This window comes from Cryptotermes secundus, unplaced genomic scaffold, assembly GCF_002891405.2.
Source record: "Cryptotermes secundus unplaced genomic scaffold, Csec_1.0 scaffold191, whole genome shotgun sequence".
Taxonomy (NCBI): Eukaryota; Metazoa; Arthropoda; class Insecta; order Blattodea; family Kalotermitidae; genus Cryptotermes; species Cryptotermes secundus.
The window spans coordinates 1,237,116-1,255,553 of NW_019718272.1; the positions used below are offsets into that span (position 1 = coordinate 1,237,116).

The 18,438-nt window shown below is 39.4% G+C and overlaps 1 protein-coding gene across 8 annotated transcripts in view; it reads right to left on the reverse strand.

Annotated features, from left to right (window-relative positions):
• Positions 1–18,438, reverse strand: part of LOC111872804 (phosphatase and actin regulator 2) — a 371,253-nt gene that overhangs the window by 18,418 nt on the left and 334,397 nt on the right. For all 8 annotated transcript variants that reach the window (XM_023867360.2, XM_023867197.2, XM_023867034.2 and 5 more), the window contains 2 exons: positions 6,967–7,239; positions 1,579–1,857 (listed from right to left, as the gene is read on the reverse strand). In XM_023867360.2, coding sequence (XP_023723128.1) covers positions 1,579–1,857; positions 6,967–7,239 — 552 coding nt within the window. The remainder of the gene's footprint in view (positions 1–1,578; positions 1,858–6,966; positions 7,240–18,438) is intronic.

Here is an 18,438-nt window from a genome sequence, read left to right on the forward strand (position 1 = left end):
ATCAAGACTAGCATTATAAATGAACAGTGATGAAAGGAACTTCCATCACCCGCAGTAATCTCTTAGCACAGGGTGTTATTCGATGTTAGGGGCCGCGCCATAGCTCGAGTGGCTTTCCACCGCAGTGGCCCGGGTTCGATCCCAGGTGTGGTCAAGTGGGATTTGTGGTGGACAAAGTGGCGCTGGGGCAGGTTTCCTCCAAGTACTTCGATTTCCCCTGCCAATCTTCATTCCACCAATTGCTCCACAATCCCCCCCACCTATCATCTGGGGCTGGTACAATAGATCAGAAGTGGCTGCAGTACAAGGGACTTAGTCCCACCCCACAAGCAACAGAAAAAAAAAGAAAATATTCTATGTTAAGTCTTTAGCTATCTATGGACACATTAATATAGCTCTGACAGGTCAGACAACAGGAAAGCTAGATGAGTAGCAAGGTAATGTTGCACAGAGTTATAGAGAGAGAAAAATAGCAATGAAGAGTGGATCATGGCTATTTCTCATAAGGTACAATCCTTGTATTATCTTGCGAAAGAAAAAGGAGAAAAATAAAAGAAAGGAAGAAAGAAAGAAAAATGAAACCCCAATCAGAATACCCAGTACAGATAAAAATATAAAGTTGTCCTTGTGCTTAACTAATTAAAAACTACATCATGAAGGCATATGGAGGAATGGGTGTATAGATCCACATTTTCTTGAACTCAGTACTAGCTGGAGGTGATTGGTCAGCTCCACGCCCCGGCCGCTTTACCCCCGGGGAAAGTGCCCCCGGTACCCATTGGATAGGAGCCTGGGTAGGCCCCAGAGCCGACCTGGACGATGTGGAGAAGAGAAAATTCTTGACCCTACCAGGACTTGAATTCTGACCTCTTGGTTGTCCAGCCCATAGCTACTCACTATACCGAATACCGAATGTTAAACAAATAGAATTACAGCTTTCTATTGACATACACTACTTAGAGCAGAATATAAAGAAATTTGGTTTTGCTTCTATGGATATTAAATTACTATAGTTCACCATATTTTACATACTGAACTGAAAACATCATAAACACGAGTACTTAAAAAATACAAGAAAATACAAATGAGACAGAAACTAAATATGCAAATAAACAGTAAATATTTCTGCATCATTCTCCACTAGACAGAGTTCATATAACAAACCACTTCAGCTCAGCAAGATTAAAAACATACTACAGGGGTTACACTACATTTCTTTGCTACAGTTATCTGCTATCTCATTTTGTTCTGGTCTATAAATATGTAGTATATTACATAATTACACATATAAGTCAGTTCACTTATATTAATAATTAAATGAAATTTATTTAGGTGTACAAAGCAGTGACAGCTATCAATAAAATAGGCAATTTAAAATGCAAATCATTATCAACTGCCTTATGGAATAATGACATATAATGGAAACTCATGATGTGTATTAACAGCTTGTTTGATTGTAAGTTATGAACATTTGATTGCAAGACTATGTATCTCTGACATACAAATGTTCACATATATACATCTGTAACAACTCATCTCTTTTCTCTTCTACTCTTATAAGATCAATCAGTTAGTTACCTTCATAGAGGAAGTCCGAAAGATCAAGAGGAATTGCATTGTGCACTCCACTTCCAATCCCCACTCCCATCCCTGGCTGATTCTTCTGGCGAAGGAGCATAGTTGGGCTAGGTGAACTGAACATGGGTGGAGGGGGAATGGGTCCAATTTCTGATACTGGTATTGGAGGTTCTGGCAGTTCTGAAAGTGTCAAGGTGTTAGGGTGAAGGTGCTGATGGGGATGTGGGTGGCATTCTGTAGGGGGTGGAGTCATATCACTCACTGTCTGGCCATCGGAGGCTGTAACATTAATATGGCATTGCATCTGTAATATGTGATGTTTACATTACATGCAAGATTTCCTTCAGAACAGAGAGTAACAGCCTTGATTAAACTTGCTAAAAATCAGAATACTGTCAAAAGCAGTGAAGTCACCCCATTTCAGAATTGTTATATCACTGTCTGTTAAAAATAACATAGAATAACATCACACACAGACTGCATCATATCTGAGATAAATGCTAGGGACCTAGTAGTCAAAGAAATAATGATTATTTGTTGATTATGAACTAAAACATAAAACAATTACGAAAAGCCTCTTTCAAAGAATGATTTTCTTCAGCTGATAGACTACTGGACTACTTGTTTACTTTCAAACACAATATATATACTTTGTAAGCAGCTGAACATAAAAACAAGCTATCTAATGTGAACTAACAGAAGAGTACTGCTTGTGATGTAAATCTGCTATTGACTTATGCAATTACATGTGAAAGCACAGAAGCATTTAATAAAATCAGACTTTTAGCACCTACTGTGTATAAGATAAATGGGGGGGGGGCTGGATTTTTTCCCCAGTCCACCTATTATATATTTGGTTTTTATTTTCAATTGTATACATTTTTAATACATAACATAAAGTACACCACTTTCAGGTGACATCACATCTGTGACCTAGTGCTCTTATTGAATGGATGGTAATAAAAATTTATACTAAGAATTACCTATAAAATCAAAATCTAAAGCTAAACCAACAGCCAGTCAGGGTAATAATTTTACTTCAAATTCAAAATAAACTCCTCTCTTTATAACCAATAAAGAAAACCCCCGTAATTTATGGAAACTCAAGGTTCATTATTACGATCCCAGCAGCCCACCACTGGCCCGTGTTCTGGGCAGAAGAATCCAGTCCACATCCTCAGAGTATATTTCTCCCAAGATCTATTTTAATATTACTGTCCCTTCTTAAATCCCTTTATTCATCTACACAAGTATCTCAACATTTCGGTTCTTACTATATGCTTCAAGCATGTTAATTCTGTCATTCAGATATTCTTCTTTTTGTTCCTGAAAGTTTCATTAGTTTCACATCTCACATGGTTAACATTATCTCACTTCATTTGGCTTGGATTCTGCAACTCCTCTGTATACATTTAGATATGTATAAAATCAAAACAAAAGTTACAGATAGATTCTAAAAGGTTCTGAAAATTGTGTATAATGCTTAGAATTACTGGATTCTTTAATCTTGTTCTCTGTCCGGTATTCTGGAAACTAGAAAACACAATGTTTTGGAAACTGAACCTGTTTCTGTCCTCGGGTGAGGGGGGAAGACACCTACTCTGTTGGGTCCCTTAGAAAGTGCTAACCTCAACTCTTTGTAAGGGACCAAATAGAGTACATGTCTTCACCCCTCACCAGAGGATGGAAACAGATCCAATTACTGAAATGTTGTTTTTACTAGTTTCTACAATACTGGATGCTGTATAAAGTCCAAAAACCCAATAACTGTGAAAAGTTACATAGTTTAATATGATACATTCAGGGCTTTCATTATGCGACACTGCCACGCTGCCATAAATCCATCAGAATTTTCTCTGACAAACCGAACTTAGTAGCCAGTTAGCCAAGCACATTCACAGCATCATTAACTGAAAGCCATGTACTTATAGACACTATAGGGTTCTGATGATGGTGTATAAGACACAGAGATACTGGGTTTTCGGACGATGGACAAAGTCCAAAAACCCAGTATCACCACGCACTTATGTTAAGAACAAATTTTCCTATGTGCAACATGAATAATGAAGAAATTTGATTTGTTTCATTCTGGTCCGTCACACTTCAATCATAAATACAAACCACTCCGCCCAATGTGACATATAAGATTTTACTACATGAAAACTTATCTCCCTTACATGTTTCGGTCGTTATTGACCATCTTCAGAGGGAACATCATTAGGAACTGGAAACTACCGTCACAATAGGTGTTTTGCTTTAAAATACATACACTTATATCCTATAATGCACAGTACGCATAAAGTTGAACATTTCACAATCACAGCAGCTTCCTGGTATTGTAAAGTTTTTAAAAGTTTCTAGATGTTAATTTAAAAAACCTTTATTGTCACTAGTAAATTTTTTTTTTTAATATTTTATATTTTATATCCAGCAAAATTAGAAAATTTGCTTACTAAATGAAACAATACCTGTGCTACCATCTTACCAACTGGGAGGAAAAAATGTCTCTACTGACTTTTGTTTAAAATATACAAAAAGCATCTATAAAAACAGCAAATAAAATTTCTGCAGCATAAGCTCTTACTATATTGCAACACTCTGGCCCTGTATGTCTATAATTAGGGTGAAAGTGTTAGTAAATTAGACAAGACAGTTATTAAGGCTCATTTCTACCATACACAAAACAGATTTTACAGCCATACAGAATGAAGCAGATTTTTCTTTCCTTTAGACAGCAATTTGACAGTAACTTCTTTAACTACTTCCAGATTTCTTCAATATGTATGCAAACTAGACACCTAAGATTTAATTAAACTTCAGTCATTGTCATATGACTACTGTAAAAAATTAATAAATGAGTTGAATAATAACAATTACAAATTTAAAACTTCACATTTCAACTTCTACACTATAGTTATGTAACAGTCCATTTAAAACTTGGCATTTCAAATATGACTGTATTCATATTACTGAATTAAGGAAACAAATAAGAAGCAAAACAGTATAAAAAGGGGAATAAAGGAAGCATAAAAATATTATGCAATTATGTATATCACAAATACATCACTTCCTTTATAGTGCACCAAAATCTGCTTGTAAAATGGCTGTCCATGAAAACTGCCAAGTGGGGGCAATGAAAGTAATATATATACATATACATACACACATACTGTCACATAGTATGTGTGACTACAGACAAGGTTTGGATTGGTGAATAGATTTACTGACCACTTACAGGATGTAACTACAAATAACCATAACACTGGCTCTATTTCCACACTTTACAGTTCACCAGAGCATACAGCATAGTGTTCTCAGTCTGTTACTAGACGTTTCCTGGTAACAACTCCAACAATGGCTATTCTGGCTCAAGTACAAAAGACTCCTGTACAAAATTGAGTTAGACTGGCCTTGTCCCTAGCTTACATCTCAGCACATACCATATAGAAAACACATCTTTTCCACTGCTGTAGTCCAACTATTGCATTGTTAATAATCTACTGCCTAGCAACGGGAACGTGTTTACTGAGCCGTTGCCCAGAAACGGCCCTGGTATATCTGCCCACCTCGCTGTCGTTGCATATATGAGCAGCTACACACTACAATAGTGCACTTTTTAAATATGTTTCTTGCTGCATCTGTATTTTCTAGTAATGAAGGTGTGGAAAGCATAATTTTTAATAAATGGCTTTCTACTGCATTCATGACAGTAATTATTAATTCTAAATTTTAATATCCCATACTTTTGCTCTTACGTTTAATATGATCATGTATTAATAGTGAAGTAGTAATTTCTTGATATAAGGAAATCAAAGATCAAGGCCCATCTGCAGAAAAGATCCCATATCACATCACTGTGGTAGCAGTACACTGATAAGAAAATACCATTTTAGAATTATTAATTTAGTAAAATGAGTATATTTATGACAATCGTGACAGAAATAAAATGTTGGGTTATAACTTGGATTTTGAAAGAGAAAGTAAAGAATATGATTATTATTTCTTCCTGTAACAGTCCAACTATGAGGGACAGTCAGTAAATAGGTCAAAAATTCATATAAAACATGTGATATTCAAACCTGGAAGAAACATTTATTTCTCAACATTGATACACTTGTTCCATTGCTTTACCAGTTCATCGAAACCTGCAGCATGGAAGCCTTTTGACTGTTGTTACAGCCACTTCCGCACCTGGTCGGGCACCATCTTTGATTTTCGAACGTCCTTGAGAGAATTTATCAACCAAGTTGTGAACTGCCTTACATGAAAAACACTTCCCACCATAAACTGGAAACATTTCTTTATGAATATCCTTTGCATTGAGTCCTTTTGCCCATAGAAAAACATTCAAGAGCACACTTCTCTTAGGTAGTATATTCCTCAAGAATGATCACCATTTTGACAACTGAAATCAGCCTCTGAAAATGAGCATGCACGTGTGCTACCTGCACTGTCATGAAGCTGGACTGTGCTGCTGCCTAGTGATACACACAGAAAACCTATTACATCCATTACAACTGTTTTACTTCCATTTGCGACCTATTTACTAACACCCTCGTAACATTACATAAATAAAATGAGTCAGTCACCCAAACCAAATCAGTGATTTTGGATATTATTAATAAGGAACTATGGCAAAATTTTATTCATTACATTACTTGTATGAAGGGGATACTTAGGTATTATTTCCTGGCCACAAACTTCAGCAGTGACTAAGTGGCAAATACTGTGCTCGCCATATCAAGTTGTGATTTATTTAGCATAACAGTGTAGCTACATGTCCTCAAGTTGTTGCCAATCCAAACAAAGCCTGAGACTGGAGATGAGTGCGCTGCCAGGGCTAACCACAAATATTTACATATCAAGAGGCAAGGGAGGATGTACCCATACCAAGGATATGTTTTCTGGCACCCAACAGAACCCTTGTTCCTTTACATTTACCTCACCAGACCATCACATTCCACTTATTTATCACAAATACCTAACCTGAAGTTCGTAATTTTAGTGCCAGCTGTAAGACTGCAATCAGTGACTGGTGACAGTACAGTATTGTGTTCTGAACAACTCTGCTGCAATGATTCAGCATCACCCGATCCTATACCATTTTATAGCTGTAACTACAGGGTTTAATTTAGAAGGATAATTTCTTATTAATAAATTCTTTATTGACTTCTGTGGTCAAAACAGACCAAACAAATAAAACAATATGAACTACAATTTCCTCATAGTTCCTATAAAATATTCTGATTTCCGGTTATTAAATCATAGGTAACTTTGGCTTACAGCAATTTTATAAAATTACTTGAAGAAATCTGTAAGGACTCAAAGAAATACTCACAGCAAATAAAGTTGTGATGATAAAATTGAGAACTGGTACTGATAACTCACCACTGGCACTAGCAGAAGCTGTGAAATTGTTGGGACGTGGTGGTGAGCTATGAGACATGCAGTGTTCACTGTGGTAACATAGCAAACGTCTGGTCAACTTTCCTGGCCCTAGAGATGACGGTCTTTCCAGTTTACCAGCTCCGATTGCCGCAGCTGAACCAGGGTCCCCTCCGCCTCCACCACTTCCTGGGGACGGCAACGTTGGTCCCACTGGTGGTTCACTGCTTGGCGATATGGACCCATTTGATTGGTCAGTCTTATCCTTTTTCGGTTCTGAAATAGGCCACAAATGTTTCCATGAAAGTCATGATATACACTCATTAGAAGTTACGTTTGTGACAGTACTTTCTACAACTAAAATAAAAGCTTATCTTTTATTAACTTTCCTTTAAAAATATATACTTGCATTTGTATTTTATCACAAGGCTGAACATCAAAGACCCTTCAGTTCAAATAACAGCACAGAACCCACACATTTTATATTATTTAGATGAACCAGCAGAAAACTGAAGGATGAAGAATGGGTAAATCCACTCTTGGAGCTGAAATATGAAGCTGCACTCAATTTATACATGACAACTGTCTGCTGTCTAGATATTAAAGTGGATGACACTAACACATCATAAGTCAAACAGTAAAAGTGCCATATGTAAATCTCATAATCTTTCACTCAATTCTGAAGGTACATGTATATGTTCCTTGAACACTTAAAATTATTTAAATTAAACGAAAATGATAAATGGTAATATCAGCAAGGCAGAAGTGCTGTATACAGAGTTTTACAAAAATCTGTGGAGTACTGAAAGTACAGAAGTAAAGGCTGAATTAGGTTCTTAAGTACTCGTATGGCGACACTTAAAATGAAAAACTAAAGTAAAATCAAACCAGTTCTATGGCTCAACAAAATTCTGTGCATCTCTACAATACTGTGTCCAAATAAAACTGATCCAGCATTTTGGAGTGGTTGTTAGCAAATGAATGTATACTGATGCAAATTATGTGATGGTTTCCTAAATTTCTCTTTGCAAAACGCAATAAAACAAAAGCTGAAAGCACACAGATATACTCAAACATGTGACATTCTTGAAACAATTCTCTTAGAGTTCAAGGGTATCTGAAATTCATCGCTAGCTTGAAGCATTTAATCAAATTTTCCACATATTTCATAAATAAAAATATTTTCTACAGTTAACGTCCAGTTAAGCAGTATCCACGCATCTGGAATTCTCATGCAACTGGCAACAACTACAAAGAAAATTAAACATTTCATATGTCCCGTGTGGAGGTGGGTTAGAATACCTCCACTGTACCCCTGGGAGTCATAGGTGACAAAATGTCACCTAAGAAGACTCCCATGCAAGAACCAAAGCGAAAAAGTTGACTTTTAAACAGAAAATGGAAATAGGAAACAGACTGGAATAAGGCAGGTATAGTGTGAAAAACTGGGTTTGTGTATGAGTTCTCATGCAAACCGGCAAGCACCATTCCCCATACATGTCCGATAATGGGAAGTATATTGTATACGTACAAAGTAAAACATCTTTACGCCACGGTTCTTTTTTTGGTCTTAGAATTTCTATGGCAGCTCTCAGTTTACGTTCTTAAAGAGCCATAAATAATTAATTTGTAACTTTAAAGATGACAGTATGAATTTTACCCATTTAATACACAATGGAATAGCGTTCAAAAGTGTAGTTAGTTAGTTATTTAGAGAGGGTGGGTTTCCCCATGCACCGCGATCAGTTTGATCTATTGTGCTTCCCTCTATGATATTCTACCAGTCTCTATACCCTACCGATAAATGGTGCGTACCATCAGTCCCGCCGAGCAAGCGAGTTCGGCCACTTGCTTAGCGGTGTCTATAATGCTTCCCCCATCTATCAGAGGCGTTAGAGACTATTGTTGGGCGGGAAACGTCCTGGAATTTGGCTCAGTGATCCCCTTTGGGGATATGAGGTTCTTTTACGTGCCGTAAAGTTACGACACGGGACACACAGATTAAAGTCTATCCCGTAGGACTTGTTCCCTGAATTTTTCCGCCCTTAAAAATTCGACGACCTCCGCCGGGTATTTGAACCCGCGTACCACGAGTCATGAGGTGGGAACGTTACCTCTAGACTACGGAGGCCGCTGTTCAAAAGTGTATATATCATTCTTAAGAATGAACAGAAAATGATTCATGCTTTTATGTTTAGGGCAATGTTACGTTTTATACAGTTTTGTGAATGACAAAGCAGTTATATTTACGTGTACTATGCAAGTTTTGTGCTCAATATACCTTTAACATTTTTCCTTGGCAGATAAAGGGCATCTGTGGTCATGCCAAACTACGTTATTGAGACCAATGAAAGAGAAATGGGTGAAGCGCTACTTCCTATACGAATTAACACTGGTTGATCAAATAATGGCGAATCTTTGAACTTATCATGGGTCAATAAGAAAATATTTAAACAACAAAGAAAGTGGATTACCAGGATAAACGTTCTATATTTCCACAACCTAAGTTTAATTTGATTTTGTAACTAAGAAACTATATATTTTCTTGGAGGCCAAAACAGAATTTAAAATGATCAGTTAGGTGTGAATTTTAATTAAGAAGTATTGAAGTATAATTCCTCATTTTTGCTTCAGGGTCCAATGGAAATCAGTACGTCTCCGAAATTCTATAAATGATGTGTGTCAGCCAAGCTAATAAGGAACTTCAATATTATGGCCCATAGATATTGTGGCTAAAATCAGAAAATGGACAATTTTAAGATGAGCCAGCTAATATAATCTGCTACAAAAAGCGGACAAGGTTAGAAATAAGTTGATAAACACAGGAGATTCAGATATTATCCGGAAAATCTTGATGTAAGCCATAACGGACTTGTTATGTACAACACGGTAGGATTTGGTGATGTAAGAAAAATGAATTTAAAAAGGAAACGAATATATCAATATGTAATATTCTATATGAAAAATAAGATCAACAGTTATAGGAATGGTTTGGTAGACTACGCATCGAAGGTAGAAATTAGAAGAATATCAAAACCTATTATGAAATCTAAACCACTGCGGTATGCCAGAGTGATTTCTAGATCAATTGTAACCGCAACAGACATTAGTGCCTAAGGCATGAAGGAAGAAGATGGGATAAAGTAAGTAAGTAAAGCTATTCCTGTAACAGGCCGTGAAGGCCCATAGGGTTGTGAGACGTTGAGGTTCTCACATTTTCTACACAATCGGCTCAAAGATGGCGGCAAGGTTGTCAGCCCTACGCGCCGGGCGCCCTTTACCTCCAAGAATATTCCTGGTACTCATTTCTGTTAGAGGCTGAGTCGACCCCAGGGCCATAGTGCGGCTGGAAGGATTAGGTAAATTGAAAAAATTCAATGACCTCATCGGGATTCAATCCCGCGACCTTCCGACTTGTAGCATAGTGCCTCAACCAACTACGCTACCGAGTGCCCCCCGAAGTAGAGATAACACGAACTAAAATAAAGAAGAAAAAACATTCCCTAAATGTAACAACATGAACTTAATCTAAGCCAAGAAATAACATTAGTAGCTTAACGTTCCAATGCAAGCACAACGGAAATAAATATGTACTCGTACCTTCATCCAAGTCCTACTGCTAACGTCTACAATAGTGGGCAACAAACGTAATCATTGTGCTTCTTATTAACTGTGGACTTTATCTAACTAGCCCGACCATTATCGATATTATTTGGCTTACTTCAATATTAGGAGCCGGTGTAGCTCAGTCGGTATAGCGACTGGCTACGGACTGCATGACCAAGGGATCGAGGTTCGAGTCCCGATGGGGGCAAGAATTTTCACTTCTCCATTTCGTCCAGACCGGCTCTGGGGCCCATCCAGCCTCCTATCCAATGGGCAGCGGGGGCTCTTTCCCCGGGTATAAAGCGGCCGGGCCATGAAGCTGACCACTCACCACCAACTAGTGCCGACGTCAAGAAAATGTGGGTCTACACATCCATCCCCCCACACTTCTTCTTCTACAGGGACAACTTTACCTTCAACTTCAACATAAGCTGAATTTCGGAGTAGTTTCGAGTATGGGCACTACATAACGAGTTTTTGTGAAACCGGGTATCAACATTATTTTCGCTTAGTTATCGGTTATTTAGCGACGTTCTAAGCATATTTTAAGCAATACAGTCATGAGTTATATGATTAGCAAATAATGAAGGAAGTGGTCGTGGCCTAATTCGAGTCATTATTCGGGCACTTTCCTGGAGGGACTGATGAACGCCATGAAAATGAGGTCATCTGGTTTCAGTTCGAAATTTTAACATCATGTCACTGGGGAGTATTCCATCCCGGTAATTAACCCCGTGTCAGCACCGTCACCACCGTCACCACCGTCACCACCACCACCACCAACAACAACAACAACAAATCGGTGGTGGTTCGAACTTGTGAAGTGGCAGTAACATCAGCGCAACTGATAGAAGAGCCATCAATTGTGTACGTTTAAAGTAAAAATCTCTGAAAAGTACTCGGCTTTCACTGCAGTAGTGTTTTAGAGTCATAACAGTATGGAGGCGGCGGGAAATAATTCGATTTGATAATTACAACTGATGGGCCACTGTGACTTAGCTTAAGAAGTTCACGGTATATTCGTATGTTTGTATGAGAGGTGCTGATATCTAGACCTTCGGAATCCTAAAATGCAGCTTACATTCTTATCTGGCATGTATCTGTATTATCATTCGTGTAAGGCTCTCGTTGATACGCATATTATTCTTTTTTGAAGTGTTTGCACTTGTGACCTTTTCCGAACACAAACTCACCACAGAACTTGCCAGTCCGTTTCAATGCTCAGCTTCAAAGAAATGAACTATCATCTCCAGCATTACAAAACCTTGAAAGACATACCCACCATAAACAGTTCTATTAATATACTGTAAATTCACATCACAATCAGCCATGTGCTAACAGATACGTGACGCGGAGAATAAAAGCGATATCCATAACCTGGACAGGATAGGGACTCACTCACTCACTCATGGAGCTGAGCCCTTCTTGAGAAGCTGCCAATTGTGCAGCTACTCAAGAACTTACTAACATTTTATGGAACCCATAGGTTCACTACCGTGTTCACAAGAGCCCTCCATTGGTCCCTATCCTGAGCTCGATCAATCCAGTCCATACCATCCCATCATATCTCTCTAAAATCCATTTTAATATTGTCCACCCACCTAGGTCTTGGTCTTCCTAATGGTATCTTCCTTCCGGCTTTCCTATCAATATCCTACAGGGTGGGGCGCAGAAACTTTTTTTTTTCCAAGGCGAATAAAAGAAAAATGATTGCTGATAGACAAAATTTATGTTTAGCTAACGAAAGAACATATATTTTAAAGTTTTAAATCATGTAGTTTTAAACGAAATATCTTGAAGGGGGTGGCCACCGTTCTCTATGCACTGATGCAACCGTTTTCTGAAGTTCCCCTCTGCACGTTCCAACATGTGCACCGGAATTTGGGCTACTTCCTGCCGAATAACATTCTTCAGCTGAAGCAGGTTTCTGGGGCGATGTTCGAAAACCTCTGCCTTGAGGTATCCCCATAAAAAATCACAGGGCGTTAGGTCAGGTGAGTGCACTGCCCACGGGATGTCACCTCGAAGCGAGATGAGCCGTCCGGGGAACTTTGCCCTCAAAACTGTCATCGAAGCTCGGGCTGTGTGGGCCGTGGCACCATCCTGTTGGAACCAGACATTTCCTACATGCATTTCTTCAAGAGTTTGTTCGAAAAAGTTTTTAATCATGTCCACATACCGCTGTGAATTGACAGTAACTGTATGATTGTCTTCTTCAAAAAAATAAGGGCCAATAACTCCAACTCTCGACAACGCACACCATACTGTCACATTATCACTGTGAAGTGGCCTCTCATGGAGCTCTCTGGGATTGTTACCACTCCAATAGCGCATATTCTGCTTCTTGACATATCCGGATAGGTGAAAATGTGCCTCATCACTAAAGAAAACAAGTGCGTCAGGGGGTAAAGTTTCCAATAACGTTTCGCACGCCGTTATTCGGTTCTGGAAATCACGTGGTGACAATTCTTGCACAACAACCATCTTATAGGGATGGAAATGAAGATGTTCGTGAAGAATTTGGGGCACTGAACGATTGGATATGTCTAGGGCGACTGCATGTTGGCGAGCGGAGCGTCTTGGAGATCTAAAAATCGACTGTCGAACTGCCTCCACATTTTCTGGCGTCGTAACGGTCCGTTGTCTTGATGATTTGTTCACAACATTCCCGGTTGCTCTAAAGTTCTCTACCCACAAAACAATCGATTTCCGGTCGGGAACCGGACCTCTGGGCTTAATTCCGAAGTGAGTACGGAACGCACGCTGCACCGCCACGTAGGAATGGTTGTTCGAAAATTAGGCTTCAACAGAAAACGCGCGCTGGTCACTCGTCCACTTCATGTTTCCTACTGAGGGGTATTAGACAGAAACTTCCGCGACTGCTGCATTCACCGAGCCTATCCCCACTTTTCTGCGGCCTCCCCTCCCTTCACAATGCGTCTTCACAAAAAGGAAGTTTTTGCCTATATGCATTCCTCCTCTCCCCATTCCAGCTACACACCCTACCGATATCATCCGCCTTGGATAGGACAGGGATATTGCACTAAGAGCATAGAGAGTAGTATTCGTGTGATCAAGTTAAGATCGCCCTTAGAAGTGAAATGATGTCCGCTGAATGGTGCTCTGGCTAAGGAAGTTCCTGTCTACATTCATCCTATCACTAGACCACCTTCTTTTATGGAAGATTTCGCTAGTCATAGGAATTTAAGAAATAAACGTTCAAAGCAACAATTCTGAATTAAGAATTGATTAATAAATAATCACTAGATGATATTTATATAGAAAACTCAAAATGAAAAAGCTCTGACAAGACATAACATAAGACAGTAACATGAATATTTGTGTATTACAGATAACACATGAGCTGTGCTGAAAACAAGAGGTAGCCGCTGCAGCACATATAAGCACAGAGCAGGTACTGGGAACACGTGCGGCTGCAGCTATGCCCCGGCGACAAACGCACATGCGCGTTCGAGATGCGCGAGTTTCAGTACTGTTGATTTGGCGCAAACTGTATTACTTCAAAGCGCCAAATATATAAGCAACGCAAATGTTTAAGGAATTGAATGACACATCGATGAATCCAGAAACGATTCTCATGACCCAAAGCTTTCTCCGTCAAATATAGTTTCTACTTTTATGCATACTGATAAACTGGAATCGAATTCTGAACCATACTGATAAACTTAACAGAGAACTGCAATCATAGAATACGCGAATGTTGCAACCTAAGATGTTAGTTGGAATGAAGAAAGCGCTGAGAATATGATGTGAAGGTGTAACTGTAGAATTTCTCTTTTGTGCTAAGAAAGTTCAAGAAAAATTGGATATTCTCGCAACATTTCCATCAAGAGAAATATATAATCAAGCAAGGATCGTTCGATTTTGTCTTCAAAAGAGTACTCTTGTACATAAATAATAATAAAAAAAAATATTCAATTTTCTCACAGCCGACGAAGTCTAAATTGGATACTGAATTTATTTACCGAATGTGCACTCAAATATGGAACAGGGTAGATTAAAAGGTCTAACTAGGATCTTGATTCTTCGGAATTCTGCTTAGAAGGGACCAGCTTCTAGCATCCAGCGTAAACTTCATGCCTCAGGTTCCATCAGTAACACCTCCTGATCTCAGACAGCTAATACAGGACTGCGCCTCTGGGGGCCGCTATCCAAACTTTTCCTTTACTTTTCCTTTACTTTACTTTTCCTGTTACTGTTACATCATATGAACGGAGCTTCAGCAAACTGAAAACAATTTACAATCAATTAACATCATCTATGGCATAAGATCGAATTTCAAATTTAGGTATTCTTTTCACTGAACACTCTACAGCAGAAGATTCTGATAACCTAATCCATGGCTTTGTAGCTATTAAAGTATGAAGAATTGTACTGCTAATTATTATTAAATTTGCTACTGCAGCTACTAACGTGTACATTATTTTTTTTTATTATTGCTAGTGGGGTAGGACTAAATCCCTTGTACTGCGGTCACTTCTGGCCTATTGTACCAGCCCCAGATGATAGCTGAGGGTGATTGTGGAGCAATTGGTGGAATGAAGATTGGCAAGGGAAACCGAAGTACTCGGAGAAAACCTGCCCAAGCGCCATTTTGTCCACCACAAATCCCACTTGACAAGACCCGGGATCGAAACCGGGCCGCCGCGGTGGGAAGCCAGCGACTAATCACTTGAGCTATGGCGCGGACGTTACGTGTACATTAGTCGGCAACAAACGAAATCTTTTTGCTTATTATTATCTGTGGATATTATCTAACTAACCCAACCATTACCGATATTATGGTTCTGTTATGCTGCTACTGCGGCACTTATAAATTAAAACAAAGCGGTAAAATTATGCCAATGCTTTAATTTGAGGGGCGCGTGCAATTTTGAAACCTTCACTAATGTGCTGATTATAATAATTCGCAGATAACTTCAATTGGTAATACCTAAAAATAACAGTTAACAGTGTACATCGGTATTCGAGGGAAGGTAGCCATTGAGAGTTACATATGCGGAATATGTATGCAGCATCACTTGGACAGTTCTCATGTCTCTATCTCTCTCGCTCCGCAGAGATGAATGGACGCATGATAAAGCTCTAATGACCCCACGGGCTGTGTTAAATGAAAACTACGAGGTGTACTAACCTTCATTTACCGCACAAAATCTGTTAACTTCAGTAAGCGCTCAGCCAAGCGTCCGCCAATGTTCTGTGACTAAATTTATTATTATAAACACACGCTGTTAATTGAAACTGTCAACTTTCTCAATACTCGAGCCCAGTTGCATTTGCATGCTCAGCTTTATCTTGCTTCTAACAGTTTTGTTCTTTGGATAAATCAAGGGTTAGGATACGTGTGTGCAATATTCGCTCGTGAAGTGGGAGCTGAAATCCGGCATACTCGCATTTCATGTTAATTTAGTTATTTTAGTACCTATACTCTTCTCACTATTACATATTTATTTTCACACAATATTACAAGGTATCCTTGCCCTTGAACCAAGACTCAAACCATGCTTCTAAGGATGATACTGCTACTGCCGCCGCCGCCACCGCCCCCACCACCGCCACCACTACTACTGATAACACAATTGCGCTCATAACTCGTAACACTTCGTTCGGTAATTCCGTATGATAATTTTGAGCCAGTGTCTGACTCAAAGAACTACCCGTTTACCAAACATTTCTGCAGCCATTTCGCCCATTTCAACCCTAAACTATGAGGCACTTCGCAAATTTTAGAAACTGCTGTGTTCCTGTCAAGACAGATATGTATTCTGACAGGATGGTACTGGAATATATAAGTCCATCCAGAATTGTTTTAATATTGCTTCCAAAAATACCAGAGGTTTATACCGGGTGTGTGTTGTGGTATACATGATAGGTGGGCTTCAGTTCAGAATGATAAACTCGGTCAAAACGGTCCAGTGAATATACTCCCAAAATGTCTGAGTGAAAGGTTACGGAAGATAATCATCGTATACCCAGCTATCTGATGTTTCGTCTCGACGACAATATTGAAATGAAGTCACTGGGAATCTACATTACAAATTACTGAGCGAAGTTAATTTTAGTTTCTATCCGGTACATGTGAAGTGTACCGGATAGAAACTAAAATTAATTTCGTTTCAAAAACATTTATATTTATTTAGATATCAATTGTAAGGAAGGACCGTGCCATAGCTCAAGCGATTAGCCGCTGGCTTCCCACCGCGGCGGCCCGGGATCGATCCCGGATCTGGTCAAGTGGGATTCGTGGTGGACAAAGTGGCGCTGAGTGGGGTTTCCTCCGAGTACTTCGGTTTCCCTTGCCAATCTTCATTACACAAAATTCTCCATCATCATAATCACCCGGGGCAGGTACAATAGACCAATCAGTGGCCGCCGTGCCGAGTGGACCCAGTTGGACTCCACCTCCCACTAAGCGAATTAAAAGAAAAATCTGTAAGGCAAATTGAAGTCACAGATGTAAATTATATCAGCAATTGCGGAAATGCAGCGAAAATTCAACGAGGAATTACCCCTTTCGTATCTCATCCTCATCTCCTTCCTTCCCTTCCTTTATTTTGTCCAATCTTTTCTCTGTTAGATCAATGCCGTGTGGAGGCGGGGTCGAATACCTCCACCGTAGCCCTGCGAGTCGTAGGAGGCGACGAAAAAGAAATCTCGAACCTGAGACAGTAAAATATGGTCGCGAGTCCCATGGGACTCGGACCCACCCGAGAATAACTGCGCTGGCGAGGACCAACAGTAATTGTAGACGATAGACCCGTCCTCTCGTCGAGAGAGATCATCACATAAACAATGAAATCTGGTCGTAAGCCCCAGATGGTGCTTTATTCCAAGACACACTGGCCAACTGACCATCGGTCGTAACATAAGACTCCACTCGACTCGACTGTTAGAACAATGAATTAAGCTGCATCTATATCCTTCAGAGGGTACAATTTTGAACATGGATACTATGCGTGTAAGTACGTGAAAATCGTCAGGGCGTAACAACGATATACGTAACATACACATAATCAAATAATATTCATACGTAGTCATGAACAATCTCCTACTATCTACTGTATACGGATTTTGTGGCATGTGTACGATGAACCATTTTGAGGAAATGAACATATGTCGAGCCCAGCTTCGTGCAACCCAAAGGTTACGGTAGAAGGAGAGTAATCAAAATTAAATCTGAACAGTTACTTTCCGTAGCATAGTTGGTTGAGGCACTATACTAGAAGTCGGAAGGTGACGGGTTCGATTTCTGATTAGGTCATTGTATTTTTCAATTCATCTAATCCTTCCAGCCATATTATAACCCTAGGTTCCACGCAGCCTCTAACAGATATGAGTACTAGGAATCTTCCTAAGGGTAGAGGGCGGCCGACGCGTAAGGCTAACAACCTCACCACCATCTCTGAGCCGACTGCCTAGAAAATGTGTAAGCTTCGACGTCTCACAACCATATGGGCCTTCACGGCCTGTTACAGGATAGCTTTACCTTCTACCTTTTACTTTCCGTGCAAATCACTTCCTTTTTGGGAGAAACCATGAAATACTGAAATCAGCGTAACCAATAACCAGATTCCTCTCAAATCCAAAAGAGGCGCTCGGTGGCACATAAATGCATACGCATCCATTCCGAGAAATCGTGCTATTTACAGGAAATAAAGAACAACTTTCAATAAAAATCTCAAATTCTCTGAAGTTGGATTATAAAAGAAGTCGCCAACACGTTTTTATGTACGTGGCATTAATATCACAATGCTCGAACTTTCCTAACAGCGAAAGTGCTTCAATATTTAAAACGAAAGCCACTTAGTCACGTGCTTTGATTCTGTAGCACTGTAAGAGAGGGACTGT